Raw genomic sequence first — 18,169 nt, 5'->3', positions numbered from 1 at the left:
ACAAGTCAAGAAGGAAACAAGGAGGCAGCTGGTTGGATTATATCTGAGGACAGGACGCATGAAGGAGAAGCATGAGGAGAGAGAAAACAGCAGAGCGATGGTGCAGAGCCAATCATGGATCAAGTCGAAGAAGCAAGCATCAAAACTGTGAGTAAACATAACACACAAAGAGTTAAAAATTACTGTGCTGATTAAGGAAACATTAAATTTGGTTAGTTTGGGGTCTGCAGCTTCAGGTTTGTGGATTCAGTTGGTCTAAAAATTAAGGAAAGACAAAAAATGTTTCTTTTGAAAGGTTGTTGGAGGATTCTTACTGTAAGAAATATCTGGGTGTGCATCTGCTTTTATTTAAAAAGGTTGAATTTTATTTCGTCACATTGGAAAGGGAAAATTGGAGGATCGGGACAATAATGTGGCCAGATTTACTGTTTCCTTAATCAGAACAATAATTTTGATCTGAACTAGAAATTGTAAAATGGGTTATTTTCCTTCTTCTCTACTGATCACTGTGTTAAATGTTGAGTTACTTGTCAGTCTACATTAATGTTAATGGTACTTTTAAAAAATGCAGTTTATTCGTAATTTTGTAGAAAAAGGCTCTGCACCTGTCAAAAAAAACAAGTATCCACACCCCCAAAATCACTGTGGATCAGAGTAGCTAAGCCCTGGTTAACTGCAATTATATTACAGGAGATGAAAAATATTGGAATGATTGAAAGAAACAAAGATTGCTTTAGGGTTTGAAGATTTGACTTTCTTATTGAAAGAGACGAAAACTAATCTATGTGTGACACTGAGAAAAAAACTGAACGCTTAAAAGATCTGGAGGTCTGACTGTTGTTATACAAATGTGCAAACTTGTTTTAATGACATTAGAAAGAAAAATGGGATGTTTAAAAAGGTAATATATAAAATAGTTTCTATATTACTTGAAAAAATGATGTTGGTTAGCGCTGCTGTATTTGGAAAAATGCTGGGTCACCCCTGGTCTATACAGACAATAATCCCCTCACATATGTGATGAGTACTGCAAAGCTGAATGCAGTAGGCCACCGCTGGGTAGGTGAGCTGGCAGATTTCAGGTTTGATGTCAAATACAGGCCGGGGAAGGTGAACATCGATGCAGACTCATTCTCTCGGTTTCCACTTGACATTGACACCTACCTCACAAAGTGTACTGAAGAGCTGACGAGAGAGGCCATTCAGGCTACATGGGAGGGTTGTGAGTCTGCAAAGAGACAAGATGCTGCATATGTCGCTGCCCTGTGCCTAACATGCCCAGCCAGAGACACCTGTGAACATGTCACCATTGCAGCCTGTCACAGTGACCTGGTAAAATCCCAAAGGAAGGATCCCTCTATCAGTTAACTTATCAAACTGAAAGAAACAAAATCAGTAATAACTAATGATGGCAGAAGGAGAGCCAGTGGCCCTGTGAGAGAGCTTATGCACGAGTGGGGAAAGCTTCATATGGAAAATCAGCTGCAACATCGTACAGCGGCTCAGCGAAGGCAGCTTGTGCTGCCAGCACAATATCATCTCCTAGTGCTTAAACATCTCCATGATGACTTGGGTCACGCAGGGCAGAGAGGGTCATTCACTTGGCACGGGACCGTTTCTACTGGCCTTTTATGAAGAAGGACATTGAGGCGTATGTGACCAGAAAACACCCCTGCATTAAGCAAAAGAAACCAGTCAAACACATCAGTAACCCTACGAAACCAGTGACTGTGAAAACTCTGAAACAGCCAGAGTACAGTACTGGCTTAGAGTATCACCACAAGCTCAGCATCAAACACACACACACACACACACACACACACACACACACACACACACATATGAAGAGAGAGAGAGTATGCATAGTATGTAAACGGCTACTAAACAGACATCATAATTCGTCATACAATGAGAACAGGACAAATCAGCAATTGACACTGACTAATTAACATTATATTATTGTATATATTGTTTGGAGTTTAGTCTGCTACTGTTACTATTTTACCATTTCTTCTTGGAGGAACTGTAACCCACATAATTTCCTTAGGGATTAAGAAAGTATTCTGATTCTTAATGTTTTAGGATACATGACCTGCCATTATCCAATGACACATCTGCTTACCTGTATCTTTTGCTCGTTTCTCCTTGTAGGAGCCATAATTAAATGTATTGAATTTTAATGATCACTGGGTTTTCATTTGTTTGGTTGCTATGGTGATGTGTAACGGGAGTCACGTGGGTGGTAGCGGCGACATTAAGAGGGCGTTGTCAGTCTGTCTTTCACTGGTTTGATTTTGACAGAGAGGAGGGCTGGTAGTTTTTGTTGACCGCAGCACAACGAGTTTCCCCTTGTTGCATTAGAGCCTGTGATGTTTTAAGAGTTTGAATCGCGAGCCGATCACGTTTATTAAAGTACTTTTCAAGCACTTTAATAAACAAGCAAGCAATTCCACCTCTGGCATTATTGCGTAAAGTTGACAGCGCGTCAGGCAGGCTCAACGACTGTGGAAGTCGCTACACTCCTCTTCTTTTCTCTTTTTTTTTAAACTTTAAAAACGGGTTGTGTATGAGACTTTAAATCAACAAAATATAAAATATACATTTTAAATTGTTATTGATCCCTTTACCCCAAGTCCTAAAGTGTATATTTATTTGTGAAACTCTTAAATATTTATTGTTCGTTTACTTGCACTGCTGTAACTGGAGCCTCGTCGTCTCGTCTCTCTATATACTGGACTGTATGTAGCGGAGATGACAATAAAGTTTACTTTGACTTCAGCAGCGAGCAGACGCACCGAGGGCTCTCACGCTCACTTTTCGCGTATAGAATTTTGAAAAAACATCGGTGCAAATTATAAGTCTGTATCATAATGTCTGGTGTTTTCGTGTTGTTGGTTTGTTTTTATTTAGTTTTATTTTGCGAGTTGGTTATTAGATGCTGCTCCAGCCAGCCAGAGAATCCCCCGCCGCCCCGCCCTCTCCTCCCTGTGCCGCAAGCAGCAGGCGCACCTCGCAAACTGAGGGCGCCGTTACTCCCAGCTAATGGGCGATAGAAAACCGATCGGTGCCTATGCCATTCCCAATATGCGCTGGCATGATGTCGGGGCAGCATGAGTACAAGCATGTTTTGGGTTTTTTTTGCCGATGCCCCTGATGCCGCCCCCCACCACGATGCCGCCCCGGGCAACCGCCCGTGTCGCCCGTATCTAAAACCGCTACTGTTTATGTCATACAGCCTTGTCTCATGTATGCAGTATGCACTCAGCTTGAAGTCCTGGAACGAGACAGCTTGATATCGTATATGCATACAGATTGATGTCATATAGGCATACAGTATGATGTCATATAGGCATACAGTATGATGTCATATTTCACCACAAGCTCAGCATCAAACAGTGAATCTGAGAGCAACATATCAGCTGCAGAGGAATCCAGAGAGAGTCCAGAAAATAAATACACATTTTATATGTCAGAGCAACCCAGAGTTACCTCACCTGAAAGGGAAACTGAACAAGAACAAATTTCCTCTGTTCATTATCTCTCCTGTTTTACAGGATTGTAATCTGTGGTCACGCCCACTACAGCAAGGCCTGTAACATGAACAAATAAATACCACCAACAAGTGTCCCTAGGGGACTGGCGAGACTTTTAAGGCAAGTGATTACTTGCCAGGTTACCACATAGAATACCTAAGCTATTAACTAGCATCAATAAGTCAGTCACTAATATCCCTTGGCAGGTGATTAGCATCCCCTGGCCTAGTTACTGTCTAGTAACTAGTAACTATTTAACACCAATTCATATTATTTGTTAGATTCACTTTTCTTCTTACTTTAGTCAAAAGTCTGTTGACCTAAATATGTTCAAAGTTGCATCATCTTGATATTTACACCAGTGTTGTACAACTCTGAGTGCATTCTGCAACTGATGGGAGGGAAAGGACTCCTTAGCACGACCATTAGAAAAGCCCCTACAGCGCACAAGTAGTTTGGTGTTTAAGTGGCTCAGAGGATCAAGGACAGGAGCAGTGACAAAAGTTATCCTCTCATCACGGTGAATTGTGTGCGCCTTATACAACAGGACAGCAGGAGAGAGCTGGACCATTTTTGGTGCCTAGGTATTTTGTGCAGGCGAAGCAATGAAAAACTCACAACTGCATTTCTTAGTCTGACAGGACAGGATGATCACCCTGAGGCGCTTAAGAGAAGAAATCCAGACCCTTTAACGTTCAAGGAAATTGTGACACATTAGTACAAACAAATAATCGTTAATAAATCAATATCAGTGACTTAAAATCACAGGAGATGCAGGATGAGTTATCCAGATTCATTTAATAATTAACCAACAAATTTAGATTGTCCAATTAATGTTGCTACTAATTCCCTGATTGATACATTTCTTTACATTTGCCCATTTTTTTGTTGATTCAGAAATAATTCATTGATCAAATTAAACTCCAATTCCTGCAAGCTTTGGCAAAGCTGAGCATGTTCGGTCTGTTGTGTATACAGTTGTGGCTCTAAATACAAACTGAAGTGGCAAAGTGCACAAAAGCAAACTTTGTACCACTGACAAAACATTAGACCACAACTGTATTCATAACTCAGGCTGACTCAGGCTCTGTTAGAGCTTCTGCTCTGTGACCCTGTTTTGCTTGGCATCAATAAGTCATTTGAGCCAGGGATGATTCTGAAGTTCCTCTAGGGTGAGGCGGTCTTCATGGTTCTGACAGTAACAACCCAACAGAAAACACTTGCAGTCTGTTCAGAAATACAACAGAGGGGTTTGAGTTTATCACGTTGGTGTTTATATAAGTCTGCGTGTGCATTAGTGATACAGATAAAGACAGATAACACCGAAAACAGAATTTTCAAACCTTGTAATGCGACAGGTTAAAGAATTAACATTCAGCTTACCCTCTGAAATGTCAGTGTGCATCTCAGATGTGTTGTTGTCATCAGGGATGATGTGACGTACCAGCCAATCCATCACCGCACCCAGCTGCAAAACTGTGACGCAGTCTGCTGTGGTGGCATTAAAGTCCTGCCAGTTTACAGCGGCTGATTTGGTCCCTAAAATCCAGAGAGTAATTATTCATGGTAAGGAATTCATGTGGACACTAAGCGTGTGGGCAGGCAAGGACATTTAAACAGTGAGGCTGACGGCCTACCATTTCTTCGTGTGACTGCTTCTGCTCTAAAAGGGACTCCAATGCCAAAATCGATGAATTTGACACATAGAAATGCTGGATGATCAGGCGATGTGTCAAACACAATATTGTCTGGCTTAATGTCTCGATGGAAGACACCCTTGGATTGCATTTCAGCGGCTGCATGTACCAGCTGTCTCATTATGACCTGACAGACAAATGAAAAATACGTTCAAATAATCAGATTTACATTATCCATTAAAGATTGCCACTAGAAGAATTGTAAAGTGCACACATAAGAAGCCATACTGGGAAATTGTCTTCTCTGCGTTTTCCAAAGAAGACAGTCCCAAAGCCTCCTTCACCCAGCTTATCCTGCTCTTCGTATTTTTCTTCAAAGTCCTCTACAGAGAGACAAAACAAACACAGGGGTTGTGATTAGTTGTATGTAGGAAAGCTGACTTTGCCTCAATGTACACATTCATACAGTCTTTGTTAGAAGCTTCCTAGTGATTAGCAGATGGATACCAGCTAAACTCTGAGAGCTTGGGAAAGAGGCTCTATCACTGCAGGTGTGGTGTGAACTTACCTATGTACTTCTTACCTTTAGTGTGACTTTTGTATGTGCTGTGTGTATCTGACTCGTAGACGGAGCAGCTGGCCTCCTCCTGTGAGCTTGATGTCTTGCTCTTTTTACTGCGTGGTTGTTTTGTTCCATCGCTGCTTGACTTTCCTTTGCTGCTCTTCTTTCTGAAAGCAGCTGCAAAAACCAAAACCAATTAGACCTCTGAACTCCACACAGGCCTACAGATGATCAATAACTGTAAAACAAAAAATCTCTGAATGTCTCACTTACACTTCTCCAAGACAAGATGGCTGAGGCCTGGGGTTGGACTTTTGCTGTCCTTGCTTCTTTTGGAAGCTTTTTCCAGTCTTTCTGTGGCACAATCTTTGCGTTTGGAGCTCTTGATTCGCCCATCTGACGTCCTGTCCTCTATCCTGAGGAACCAGGGATCAGTGTGGCGGTCTGCAGTTTGTACAAAGATCACTTGGTTACTACTGAATCAAAACACCTGAAGTAAAAGCCCCAAATTAAGATGAATTTAACAGGTAAAGGAGACTTTACTCACCTAGATATTTACGCACACCCACAGCACGTGGTGTGGTAAAGGTCGGCCAAGATTTTGACCACATGTCAGAAACTGGTTCAAAATTGTACTAAACTCACTTGAACTCTGACTTTGTCTGCACTTAGAACTATCACAAGACATTAAAACAAAACATCGGGCATTGATGACATCACAGCAATCTAACATTCTAATCTATGCAAACTGTCTCCAAGGCTACATAATATCAAATTAAATCATAGCAAAGGAGTAAAAAGCAGGATCAGTCTTAGGGTGTATGTTACATGTTTGCCAGTTTGGATGAGTGAGTGCAATACTTCATCGGCCTGTGTTGTAGCAAGCTGTTGAACCTGCTGAGAAACTTTTCTTTGTCCACTCTGCCCCAAACTTCACATGCTCCATAAAAGTGGAGGCCTAGAGACCTCTGCATAGTTATTGCAATTAGCATTAGGTTATCAGTATCATCTGATATACAGTGGCTTGCAAAAGTATTCGGCCCCCTTGAACTTTTCCACATTTTGTCACATTACAGCCACAAACATGAATCAGTTTTATTGGAATTCCACGTGAAAGACCAATACAAAGTGGTGTACACTTGAGAAGTGGAACGAAAATCATACATGATACCAAACATTTTTTACAAATATATAACTGCAAAGTGGGGACACCTGGCTGGAGATGCTCACTCAAGGACAACACCATACCATCCAAATGGCAACCCATTTCCAGCTGAGCCATTTAATTGGATATTTCTTCAAATGCTAAGGACACTGGAGGAGAAGGCAAAGAGCAGCTGGAAAGAGCATCTGCCTCAGATAGTACATGCATACAACTGCACCAGGCATGAGGCAACAGGCTTTTCACCCCACTACCTCTTGTATGGTCGACACCCCCGTCTCCTAGTAGACTTAATTTTTGGCCTGTTAGCCAGATATCCGACTGAAAGACCTCAGAGCTATGCCAGATTTGCGTCTCTACTGTGATGTCAAATATCAATACCAGAATGTGTGTCGATGTATGTGCATTCATTTGTGCATGCGTGGAGATCTGAGGTTGGCTGGTAGGGTGGACCTCTGTGCATAATCACAAGTGTGTGCAAACATTTCCATGATTGGATTTCTTGGAATTTGGTTTCTTTGGGGGATTTTTTCAAGTTTTTGTAATGTGACAGGTTAAAGAATTAACATTCAGCTTCCCCTCTGAAATGTCAGTGTGCATCTCAGATGTGTTGTTGTCATCAGGGATGATGTGACGTACCAGCCAATCCATCACCGCACCCAGCTGCAAAACTGTGACGCAGTCTGCTGTGGTGGCATTAAAGTCCTGCCAGTTTACAGCGGCTGATTTGGTCCCTAAAATCCAGAGAGTAATTATTCATGGTAAGGAATTCATGTGGACACTAAGCGTGTGGGCAGGCAAGGACATTTAAACAGTGAGGCTGACGGCCTACCATTTCTTCGTGTGACTGCTTCTGCTCTAAAAGGGACTCCAATGCCAAAATCGATGAATTTGACACATAGAAATGCTGGATGATCAGGCGATGTGTCAAACACAATATTGTCTGGCTTAATGTCTCGATGGAAGACACCCTTGGATTGCATTTCAGCGGCTGCATGTACCAGCTGTCTCATTATGACCTGACAGACAAATGAAAAATACGTTCAAATAATCAGATTTACATTATCCATTAAAGATTGCCACTAGAAGAATTGTAAAGTGCACACATAAGAAGCCATACTGGGAAATTGTCTTCTCTGCGTTTTCCAAAGAAGACAGTCCCAAAGCCTCCTTCACCCAGCTTATCCTGCTCTTCGTATTTTTCTTCAAAGTCCTCTACAGAGAGACACAACTAACACAGGGGTTGTGATTAGTTGTATGTAGGAAAGCTGACTTTGCCTCAATGTACACATTCATACAGTCTTTGTTAGAAGCTTCCTAGTGATTAGCAGATGGATACCAGCTAAACTCTGAGAGCTTGGGAAAGAGGCTCTATCACTGCAGGTGTGGTGTGAACTTACCTATGTACTTCTTACCTTTAGTGTGACTTTTGTATGTGCTGTGTGTATCTGACTCGTAGACGGAGCAGCTGGCCTCCTCCTGTGAGCTTGATGTCTTGCTCTTTTTACTGCGTGGTTGTTTTGTTCCATCGCTGCTTGACTTTCCTTTGCTGCTCTTCTTTCTGAAAGCAGCTGCAAAAACCAAAACCAATTAGACCTCTGAACTCCACACAGGCCTACAGATGATCAATAACTGTAAAACAAAAAATCTCTGAATGTCTCACTTACACTTCTCCAAGACAAGATGGCTGAGGCCTGGGGTTGGACTTTTGCTGTCCTTGCTTCTTTTGGAAGCTTTTTCCAGTCTTTCTGTGGCACAATCTTTGCGTTTGGAGCTCTTGATTCGCCCATCTGATGTCCTGTCCTCTATCCTGAGGAACCAGGGATCAGTGTGGCGGTCTGCAGTTTGTACAAAGATCACTTGGTTACTACTGAATCAAAACACCTGAAGTAAAAGCCCCAAATTAAGATGAATTTAACAGGTAAAGGAGACTTTACTCACCTAGATATTTACGCACACCCACAGCACGTGGTGTGGTAAAGGTCGGCCAAGATTTTGACCACATGTCAGAAACTGGTTCAAAATTGTACTAAACTCACTTGAACTCTGACTTTGTCTGCACTTAGAACTATCACAAGACATTAAAACAAAACATCGGGCATTGATGACATCACAGCAATCTAACATTCTAATCTATGCAAACTGTCTCCAAGGCTACATAATATCAAATGAAATCATAGCAAAGGAGTAAAAAGCAGGATCAGTCTTAGGGTGTATGTTACATGTTTGCCAGTTTGGATGAGTGAGTGCAATACTTCATCGGCCTGTGTTGTAGCAAGCTGTTGAACCTGCTGAGAAACTTTTCTTTGTCCACTCTGCCCCAAACTTCACATGCTCCATAAAAGTGGAGGCCTAGAGACCTCTGCATAGTTATTGCAATTAGCATTAGGTTATCAGTATCATCTGATATATATGACATTTACAGTACAGTACTCACACATGACATAGGAGGGAAGAAATATGAACTTTTTGACATAAATTTGATCATATGAAATTGGATTTTTTTAAAATATGAAATAATGTAACTTTTTCCTTCCGTCATACTTCAGAAATGTAATATCTTAAGTTTTGAACATTTTTAAACATTTAAGTTTGCTCCTACATGGATGTGCTCCACAATCATTGGTCAGTCATGTAAAAATCCATTATCAGTGGAAAACAAACGTGATCCTCTACTAGAGGCGATTGTGTAATACCTTTTAGACATAACACTAAGCAAACAGTTATTATCAGTTAAAGGTAGTGAGCTTTGGAGTGATACATGACACATGATGGAATAAGACACGCAGGCTTAATGCACATAAGTCTGCACACATCTAGACATTAACAGATACACACACATGGCCACCCTTTATATCGGTGGACCTCCCCCAGGCCACACTGCCCTCCCCTTCTCAGAGAAACCCTCAACAGAAGAGTTGAGAAACACAAAACTTGTGAGATCTGAATGTTCTGGTGAGTCTCCATCTGTTACAGGTGGGTGCTGCCTGGACTGTCTCAAGACAGACCAGACCAGGTGCACCACAGACACTTCAAACCTCATCTCAGGACAAAAACCAAAAGAACAACATAAAAAATGAGAAAACTTGCCTTAGAAACATGCAGGGTTAGAGGAGACGGCAGCCGTGTAGAGGTGAGCCTGTGTGAGTCTCTTTTCTTTTAGTGAACAACAGAAAAACAGAAAAAAGAAAGAAAACTTACCTTAAAAATCTGTAGGGTTGTTTTCTCTGAGACATGTTGGAATCTGTAAACAGTTACTCCGAAAAGGATCCAGATGTTTCAAAATACTTCTCTGGCAAATGTTTCAATTCTGCGAACATAAATGCTGTGATTAATGGACTAAAAGTCATTACTTCTCACCCCTATTTATGGATTTAAGGATCAAAGGATCAAATTGGTGGTAAGATTCTAAATATATGTGATGTCATAGTCCTGTTAAATAGTCCCAATTTCAAACCTCATGTGAGGGCAAAAACCACAAGAACAGCATAAAAAAGGAGAAACCGTACCTTAGAAACATGCCGGGATACAGGAGACGGCAGCACTGCAGAGGTGAGGACACGCATCTGTTTGAAATAAACAAAACAATAAGCACAGTTATACATACACACACACACACTCCCAAAAACTAGCCAGCCCTCATGAGGAGGTTGCGACGCCCTCCAGGTGCGGGAAAGAAAGCAGGAAAAACCGGGAGTGGGCCGCCTCACCGCTCTTAACATTGGTGGACCGCCCCAAAGAAATCCAAACATGGAAATGCTTGCACACACATGTGATTATGCATAGAGGTCCATCCTACCAGCCAACATCAGATCTCCACGCATGCACACATGAATGCACATACATTTACACACATCCAGAGATAAACTCCCCCAAAGAAACCAAATTCCCAGAAATTAAAACATGGAAATGTTTGCACACACTTGTGATTATGCGTAGACGTCCACCCTACCAGCAAACCTCAGGACTCCACGCAGGCACACATGAATGCACATACATTTACACACATCCAGAGATAAACTCCCCAAAAGAAATCCGAACATGGAAATTTTGCGCACACTGCACACACATTCAGAGTTCTGAATGTACTGGTGAGTCTCCACCTGTTACAGGTGGGTGCAACCTGGACTGTCTCAAGACAGACGAGACCAGATCCACCAAAGAAACTGCAGATGTGCATCTTTTTGAAATATATAACACAATAAACACAGTCGTGCAGACACATACACTCACACAGGCTGCGAAAGCCTAGCCAGCCCTCGTGATGGTGTGGCACCACCCCTCAGGCGTGTGAAAGAAAGCAGAAAAAACCCAGACTGGGCCGCCTGGCCACCCATTATAAAGGTGGACCTCCTCCGGAGAGAAACCCTTTATAGAAGAGTTGAGAAAGACAAAATTTGTGAGGTCTGAATGTTCTGGTGAGTCTCCACCTGCTGCAGGTGAGTGCAGCCTGGACTGTCTCGAGACAGACCAGATCAGCTGCACCACAGACACTTCATACCTCATCTCAGGAGAAAAACTGAAAGAGCAACATAAAAAAGGAGAAAACCGACCTCAGAAACATGACCAACATCTGTTTGATTAGACTAACAAATAATGGTTGGCCATTTTCAGGTCCTCGCCTAACCTTCAGTCGATGTTCGAGGTCATCGAAACGCTTAGGTTTTATATCGACTTTCCTTGGACTGATAATCTGTCTCGTATTGAAATTGTTCTTTGGTCAGTTTTGCCTGTTGCAGAATTTCAGGGTCGCTCTTGTTGACTTTAATAGCCACGATCTGTCTGTTTGCTCTGTGAATTGGTTAGAAACAAAACTGAACTTGTTTTGGTTTCTGTCCTAAAATGTTCTCAAAACGTCTCGAAAGGGTTTGGGTTGGTGTCAGGTCAACGTCCGTTATGCCATAAAGTATAATAGGTGAGCGCTGGTATTTATGGGTTTTGGGATCAAAGCAAAGCTACCAGTCATACAGGATCAAAGCAAAGTTACCGCATCACAAGGGATCAAAGTGATTCTAATGTATGCGCAGGCGCACACACACATGTTTGTTTGTGTAATATTGTTCACACTGAATTTGACCGTAGGAAATTTAATATGAGTCAATCAAAGAAAATGTTAGTTTTGAAGAATTTTGAAATTACGAAACTGACAATTACGAGAATTGTTTTTTTTTCTTTTGCATAACATGTCGAGCTTTTCTGTATATAGTCATTTCGTACAAGAAATTGATGAAAATGTTCTATTTTATTTTAACAATCATCAACTTCATATGCAGGTTTCGTACGGGTGCTTGAAATCCTTGAACAATCTTGGATTTTAATATTGTAGTGCTTCTATTTGGGATTTTGTGCTTAAAACGTCTTGAAACTGTATTTCATTCACCACAAACTATCTGATTGAATAGTTTTCTTATCAGATAGAGAAATAAAAAGTCTAAAAGCAACATTTCTCTGCCTGGGCTGCCTTGTAGCTCTGCACGTCAGTCTGTTTCAATTTGTGACCCCCCAGCCCCTCCCCGAACAGTCGGGGGTGAGTGCACTAACGTGCCTGGAGGCCGTTTTAATGAGTGTTTGCTGGAAAACCAAAAATACAAGAAGGATTTGTACGTTTTCACAATGGGGGAGTTTGCGTAAGTCCTAGTAAATCATTTTCTCGAGTGTGTACGTTACACATGCTAATTTTTAAAATCGTTTTTATTATTTTGCTAGCTAGCAAACTCGCGGGATAAATGATTGAAATGCACTCAGTGTGATGCAATACGGTGCCGCTATTATAACAGTTAGTTATTGCAGGGTAATTTATGGAATATGCTGTGAATTTAACCAAGATTACACAGCAGTAGCAGTAATGCGAGTTACTTCTCCAAAGTGAAAGCTTTAAACGTTAGCCCGATGCTTAACTAGCCAACTTAAGGCTTTCTGATTGAAGGCTAAAAGCGGCGTTGTCACCAAGTAAACAGAATATTGATTATATTTTTGTGTATTGCTGCAGTTTTTTCAAGTATTAACTTGGTGCTTTTGGCAACCTTAGGGGGAAATAATGGTAATATGACTGATCCATATGGACACAAAGAATATAGACTTTTTTGTGCTACCGAAGTTTCGTGGCTTTCATTCAAAATCTGTTTATCGTTAAACAACTTAAACATTATAATGGCTTCAAACTCACATTGAGGCCTGTGGGGCACTATCAGCCACTGAAACAGTAGACAAATGAATATTTCATACCTGAAGGCTGCCTGTTTATCTAAGGGAGATGAACAATACATTATAATTGTATATAATAATATCACAGATGATAGATTAAATAGGTTTTTGATAGATGCTTGTGCATTCTTAAAGTCTTATATGTTGAATTGAACTGAGTATGTCATCTGTTCAAAGCCTCTCCCAGTCAGTGCTGTTCTCTATGCCTGTCTTACTCTACATGATATTTTTTAACATCAGCATGCTAAAGGACTTGTTTGGAAGAGACTGCTATTTTATATGCTAAAATATGTTTTTCTTCTGGGCCAAGTTGGTGAAAACACTTTATTATCCTCTAATAGATTTTGTAAATGCTTGGTGATGGTAGTACCCAAAACTAGCTGCATCAGGTACTTCCCTGTGTATTTGGAGAGGATCAGAAGTCCCAGGAATAAAAAAAGCCCCCAAAACAAAAACGGCAACTAATTATTTATCTGCACAGCCGTACAAGTGGCTGACTGCTAGTTTGGTCCTCTGAGGCCGTGTCCTAGTCAGAGTGTCTCGCTAGATTTCTCTCTCTTCTGTTAATTGAGCGTTTTTTGTTTGTTTGTTTTGTTGCAGTTCTGGGTAATAAGTTAAATTAATAAAATAAATATTGTAATTGCATTTCTGTTTGTTCTGTACTTGCTAACTGTCAATTCAGAAGAAAATGTAGCTGCTGTCTTCCTGTTGCTGTTTGCCAACAAACTCAGTTCCTTTGCCCGATAATTTACTTTAAAAAAATGCCTACATGTATATTTATAAGCTGAGTTATTATATAGCTGAATAATTATATCTTTCAATTCATAACTAATAATGTTTTATTTTAAATTTGTGTCTGTGTCTTTTAGCTTCTTCTGCTTATTATTGTTATCCATCCATTTTCTTCTGCTTATCAAGGACTGGTTTACCCGGGCAGCAGCCTAAGCAGAGAAGCCCACATCTCCCTCTCCCCAGCCACCTCCTCCACTTCTTCTGGGATAACACCAAGACATCCTCAGGCCAGCTGAGAGATATAGCCTCTCCAGAGTGTCCTGGGTCTGCCCTGGGGCCTCTTTCTCCTTTTCTCATCAGCCTCTCTTCAACGTGAAGGAATAGCAGTTCTACTCTGAGCCCCTTTTGAGTAGCTGAACTCCTCAGCCTGTCTTTAAGGGAGAGGCAACACCCTTAGAGAAAGCTCATTTTTTTTCATCTGTCAGTCCTCTGCTCACCTGTCCCCAAACTCCTAAACGAGACCCAGAGAAGATTAAACTCCTCCGCTTGATGCTGCAAGTCATTGTTTTTTCTTGTCTTTTTCTCAACATTTTCCGATAATTCTAAAAATATATGTACAACAGTTTGTTTGTACAGTCAGCATTTGTATATATACAGCAGTATTCTCAAACAAGCAATAGTGAACGCACCTGTGTGAGGCAAATTCCACAATCACAGTTCAATCAGTCCCCCCACCCTGACACTTTTTTCCGCTTTAAGTGAGGAAATGGAATTAAATCTGGACACATCTTTATCTTTTTTGGACATATCAACATATCTTTTTACGGTTAAGAGAATATGGTCATCAGATTGGAGAAGCTGAACAATCAGAGCTGTTATAATGATATTTAAGGTGTGTTGACTGGTTCATAATGTCAGCTCATGTCAGAAAACATCCCATGCTAAAAGTTGCCACTAGCTGCTGGTTGATGGTGAATTTATTGTGTATTTTCCACAGTCTGTACAGATGAAGAGTAGCAGAGCTGGAGATGAGGCAGGAGGAAGTGTTGACTCAATTCAATTTCAGTTTATTTATATAGCGTTAATCACAACAACAGTCACCTCAAGACACTTTATACTGCAAGGTGGAGGCCCTATTGTAATACAGAGAAAACTAAATGATCAAAAAAAACCCTTTTGAGTGAGCACTTGGTGACTGTGGGAAGGAAAAACACCATTTTAACTGGAAGAAACTTCCAGCAGAACCAGGTATAGGGAGGGGCAGCCTCTGAGGACTGGTTGGGGTTGAGGGGAGGGAGAAAGGACAAAGGACACGCTGTGGAAGAGAGCCACTCTATGAGCTGTTCATTCAGTTTGTGGTTTAGCTTGACTCCATGACGTTTCGAACTAATGCTTTGCTCAATTAATGTTGCAATGAATTATGGGTGGATTTTACTGATATTCTATCTTTATGTTGTCACCAAACAGATCTACAGATTTGGGATAAGCTACAGGCTCCTCCACCCCTGCTGGCTCTTCTGTCCTGCCCAGGTTGGCGCTCCTGGTGCCCCCTCGTCAGGTCCAGCAGTCCTACCGTCCATCCAACAGCTCCTTCTCCCCTCTTACAGCCTCTATGGGAGCTCCATCTGTGGTGGCTACAGGCCTTACAGCTACAGCTATGGTGGCGGCTATGGTGGTGGCTACAGCCTGGGAGGATACAGACACACACCTCACCTTGAAGACGTCCCCCCCAGCAGGTTTGTGCAGCAGGTGGAAGAGATGGAACAGCAAGCACTTACATATTCACATGAGTACATTTTGTTGTTTTGAGAGGTGTACTCAACACAGGACAGTGGCTGCAGGTGCTAATTGTTTTGAGTTAAAGTAATTAAGGCTGCTGTTGTAAAGTTTGATAATAGAATCTGAACCTGGTAATGTTCAGGGCTGCAGTACACGTGTAAAGATGAGTCTGCTTGTATGACATCATATGTGCCTTTGTGTAACTCTGTGGCAAATAAATTGGGTACCATAGCTCCATATGCCATTAGTTACTTTACAAGTGTAAGGAAAAGCAGAAGGACTTGTTTTTGGTTAAGACCAGTTAAAATTATGAATGTCGTTAATTCAGTTTCCTTGCTTGGTTTAGACACTAACTGGGCGAGCGAGGAGGACGACCACGTGGTGGCCAGAGGAGAATATGACTTGACAGCTGCTTCTCAGGAGGAGCTTTCTATGCGAGCTGGAGAGATGCTCAACCTCGCTCCTAAAGGTGATGAGCTTTTTACTGGCTGCGGGACATTTGATTCTGAGTGCTTTGACCCAAAACCTTCTATTTTTGTTTTCCTTATCTTACAACTAACAGATGAGGGCTCTTCTTTTGTGTGAGCGTGCCCCATGTTTACATCTATCACAGTGTTTTCCTCTCCCTCGTGTTTAGAGCTACAGCCCCGTGTGCGTGGCTGGCTCCTGGCCAGTGTGGACGGTGAGACCACATGCTCGTCCCAGCCAACTACGTTAAGATCCTCAGCAAGAGAAGAGACCGCCGGGCCACAGATATGAGAGGCTCGCTCAGGCCCAGCAGGCAAACACGCAGGCACCCCAAACAACCTCGTCTGCACAAATACCCTAATCTGTGCCTCTCCTGCAGCCCATAAACGTACAGCATCTACCCACATCATGTACAGTACTTGAATGATCCATCTCGTCTTTCAGCTCAGTCTCGTCAGATTCATTAGGCTCAGCTGTGTCCCCCTCCTGTGTGCAGTTTCCTCGTTTCCCTCTGTGTGTATTTATAGTAGTGATGGCCAAACAAAGCTTTCTGAAGCATTGAAGCTTGTGTTGAAAAACGATTCATTACTGGAAGCTTTTTAACACAGTCCTCTCTGGTGACATCTGGTGGTCAAAAATATGAAGAGCAGCTTGAATCTACAAAAAAACTGAACTGCGTCATTATGATTGCCCACTCTACACAGTGGAATTCACAATTCACAATTGGACATCACTGATCACGTGACTGTGGCCAAACGAATCAAGCATCGACAGAGTGCTTCTGAAGCGGTGTGTTGGTGTTTTTTGACACACGCGCCGGAGCGTCAGCTTCAAGCGGGCCCTCACTAATTTATAGCATTTGTCCTCTTGTGTGTGTTACTGGTCCGTCTGTGCTCCTCCATGCTGTTTTTCCTGCTTGTCATCCTTCGTGTTTTAACTCCATTCCCTCGTGTCCAGGTTTGTTATTTGGTTCTCAGCTTTCCCAGTTTAGGTTTTCTTAGTTTTGTTTCTCGCCTCCCTCGCCTTTGTTTGTATGTCACTCTCCATGAATAAAGCTCACTCACATCAGCAGTGCCTGCATCTTGGGTCCTCCATTCATATCTCAACATGCAAACCCTGACATTTATGGTGTAGTTACATACTACTAGGAAGTGCTGACAAAATATGAAATTATGATGCTATTTATATAGAGGCACAATACCAACACAGAACAGCGGGGACACAGAACCAAAACCTAAGAACTAACAAAGACACATCAAGAAATCAAAGATTAATAAAACAAAACAGAAAACACTGGGCCATCGACCCAGGACCGTGACATTCAGTTTCTCAAGGAATAATCAAAGCAAACATTTTTTTCTTTTTATGAATAAGAGATTTCCTTTTTTGGGTTACATGATGGTGTAAGTTCCAGCACAGCTCATTTAGTTTGCAGAAGTGCTCCGAGGCCCCTATGAAACATAATTGAAAGAATCTAATAAATTAGAGGGTGCAATAGCTGTAGTATGACTTTTTGTCCTCATGCTGCATGACGACTTTACTTTTTTTTGTTTTTTTGGTGGGAGGAAGTTGACATCTCAGTCCATTGTGACGTGCAGATCTTTGACTGGCTTATGAACTCCGTCAGGAGGAACTCTGCAGGAGAGGGAAACAAGGACAAACAAACCCGGCTTGGTAAAAAGGAACAAGAACAGAAAAAAATCAACATTATTACCCATCCCTGATCTGTCATTTACACCACCTGTGGCGCTTGATTTATTGGTCACTAAACGTGGTGTGTGTTTGGTGCGTCACTGGCTGCGTGTTCTGTGTTATTTGTCGGTGGTGGGGTTTGGGCATTGATATTTGAAATCACAGCAGAGAGACTGGATGTGATGTCAGAACCCTCTAAATCTTGTAATTTACAGATATTTAATTCCAAATGATTTGACTGCATCGTTGTGTCTTTGAGTTATGACCCAAACTATCTATCAACTTTGTGAATAAATTCACGTCCCCCTGTGACTCATAATTACACCACAGTTCAGATGGCATGAATGAGTCATGAGGTCACACCAACAGTGACAACATCAGCAGTGACATCACTAAAGTT

General features: G+C 41.8%; 1 protein-coding gene across 2 annotated transcripts in view; it reads left to right on the top strand.

Moving 5' to 3' along the window:
• LOC134640338 (peroxisomal membrane protein PEX13-like) overlaps positions 1-17,145 on the top strand; it is a 42,263-nt gene extending 25,118 nt beyond the window's left edge. For both annotated transcript variants that reach the window (XM_065471881.1, XM_065471880.1), the window contains exons 4-6: positions 15,298-15,566; positions 15,956-16,078; positions 16,247-17,145. In XM_065471881.1, coding sequence (XP_065327953.1) covers positions 15,443-15,566; positions 15,956-16,078; positions 16,247-16,368 — 369 coding nt within the window. In that variant the 5' untranslated portion in view covers positions 15,298-15,442 and the 3' untranslated portion in view covers positions 16,369-17,145. The remainder of the gene's footprint in view (positions 1-15,297; positions 15,567-15,955; positions 16,079-16,246) is intronic.
• The last annotated feature ends 1,024 nt before the right edge of the window (positions 17,146-18,169 follow it).

The sequence above is a fragment of the Pelmatolapia mariae genome, linkage group LG13 (genome assembly GCF_036321145.2).
Source record: "Pelmatolapia mariae isolate MD_Pm_ZW linkage group LG13, Pm_UMD_F_2, whole genome shotgun sequence".
NCBI lineage: Eukaryota > Metazoa > Chordata > Actinopteri > Cichliformes > Cichlidae > Pelmatolapia > Pelmatolapia mariae.
This window is presented reverse-complemented; position numbering and strand designations above follow the sequence as displayed.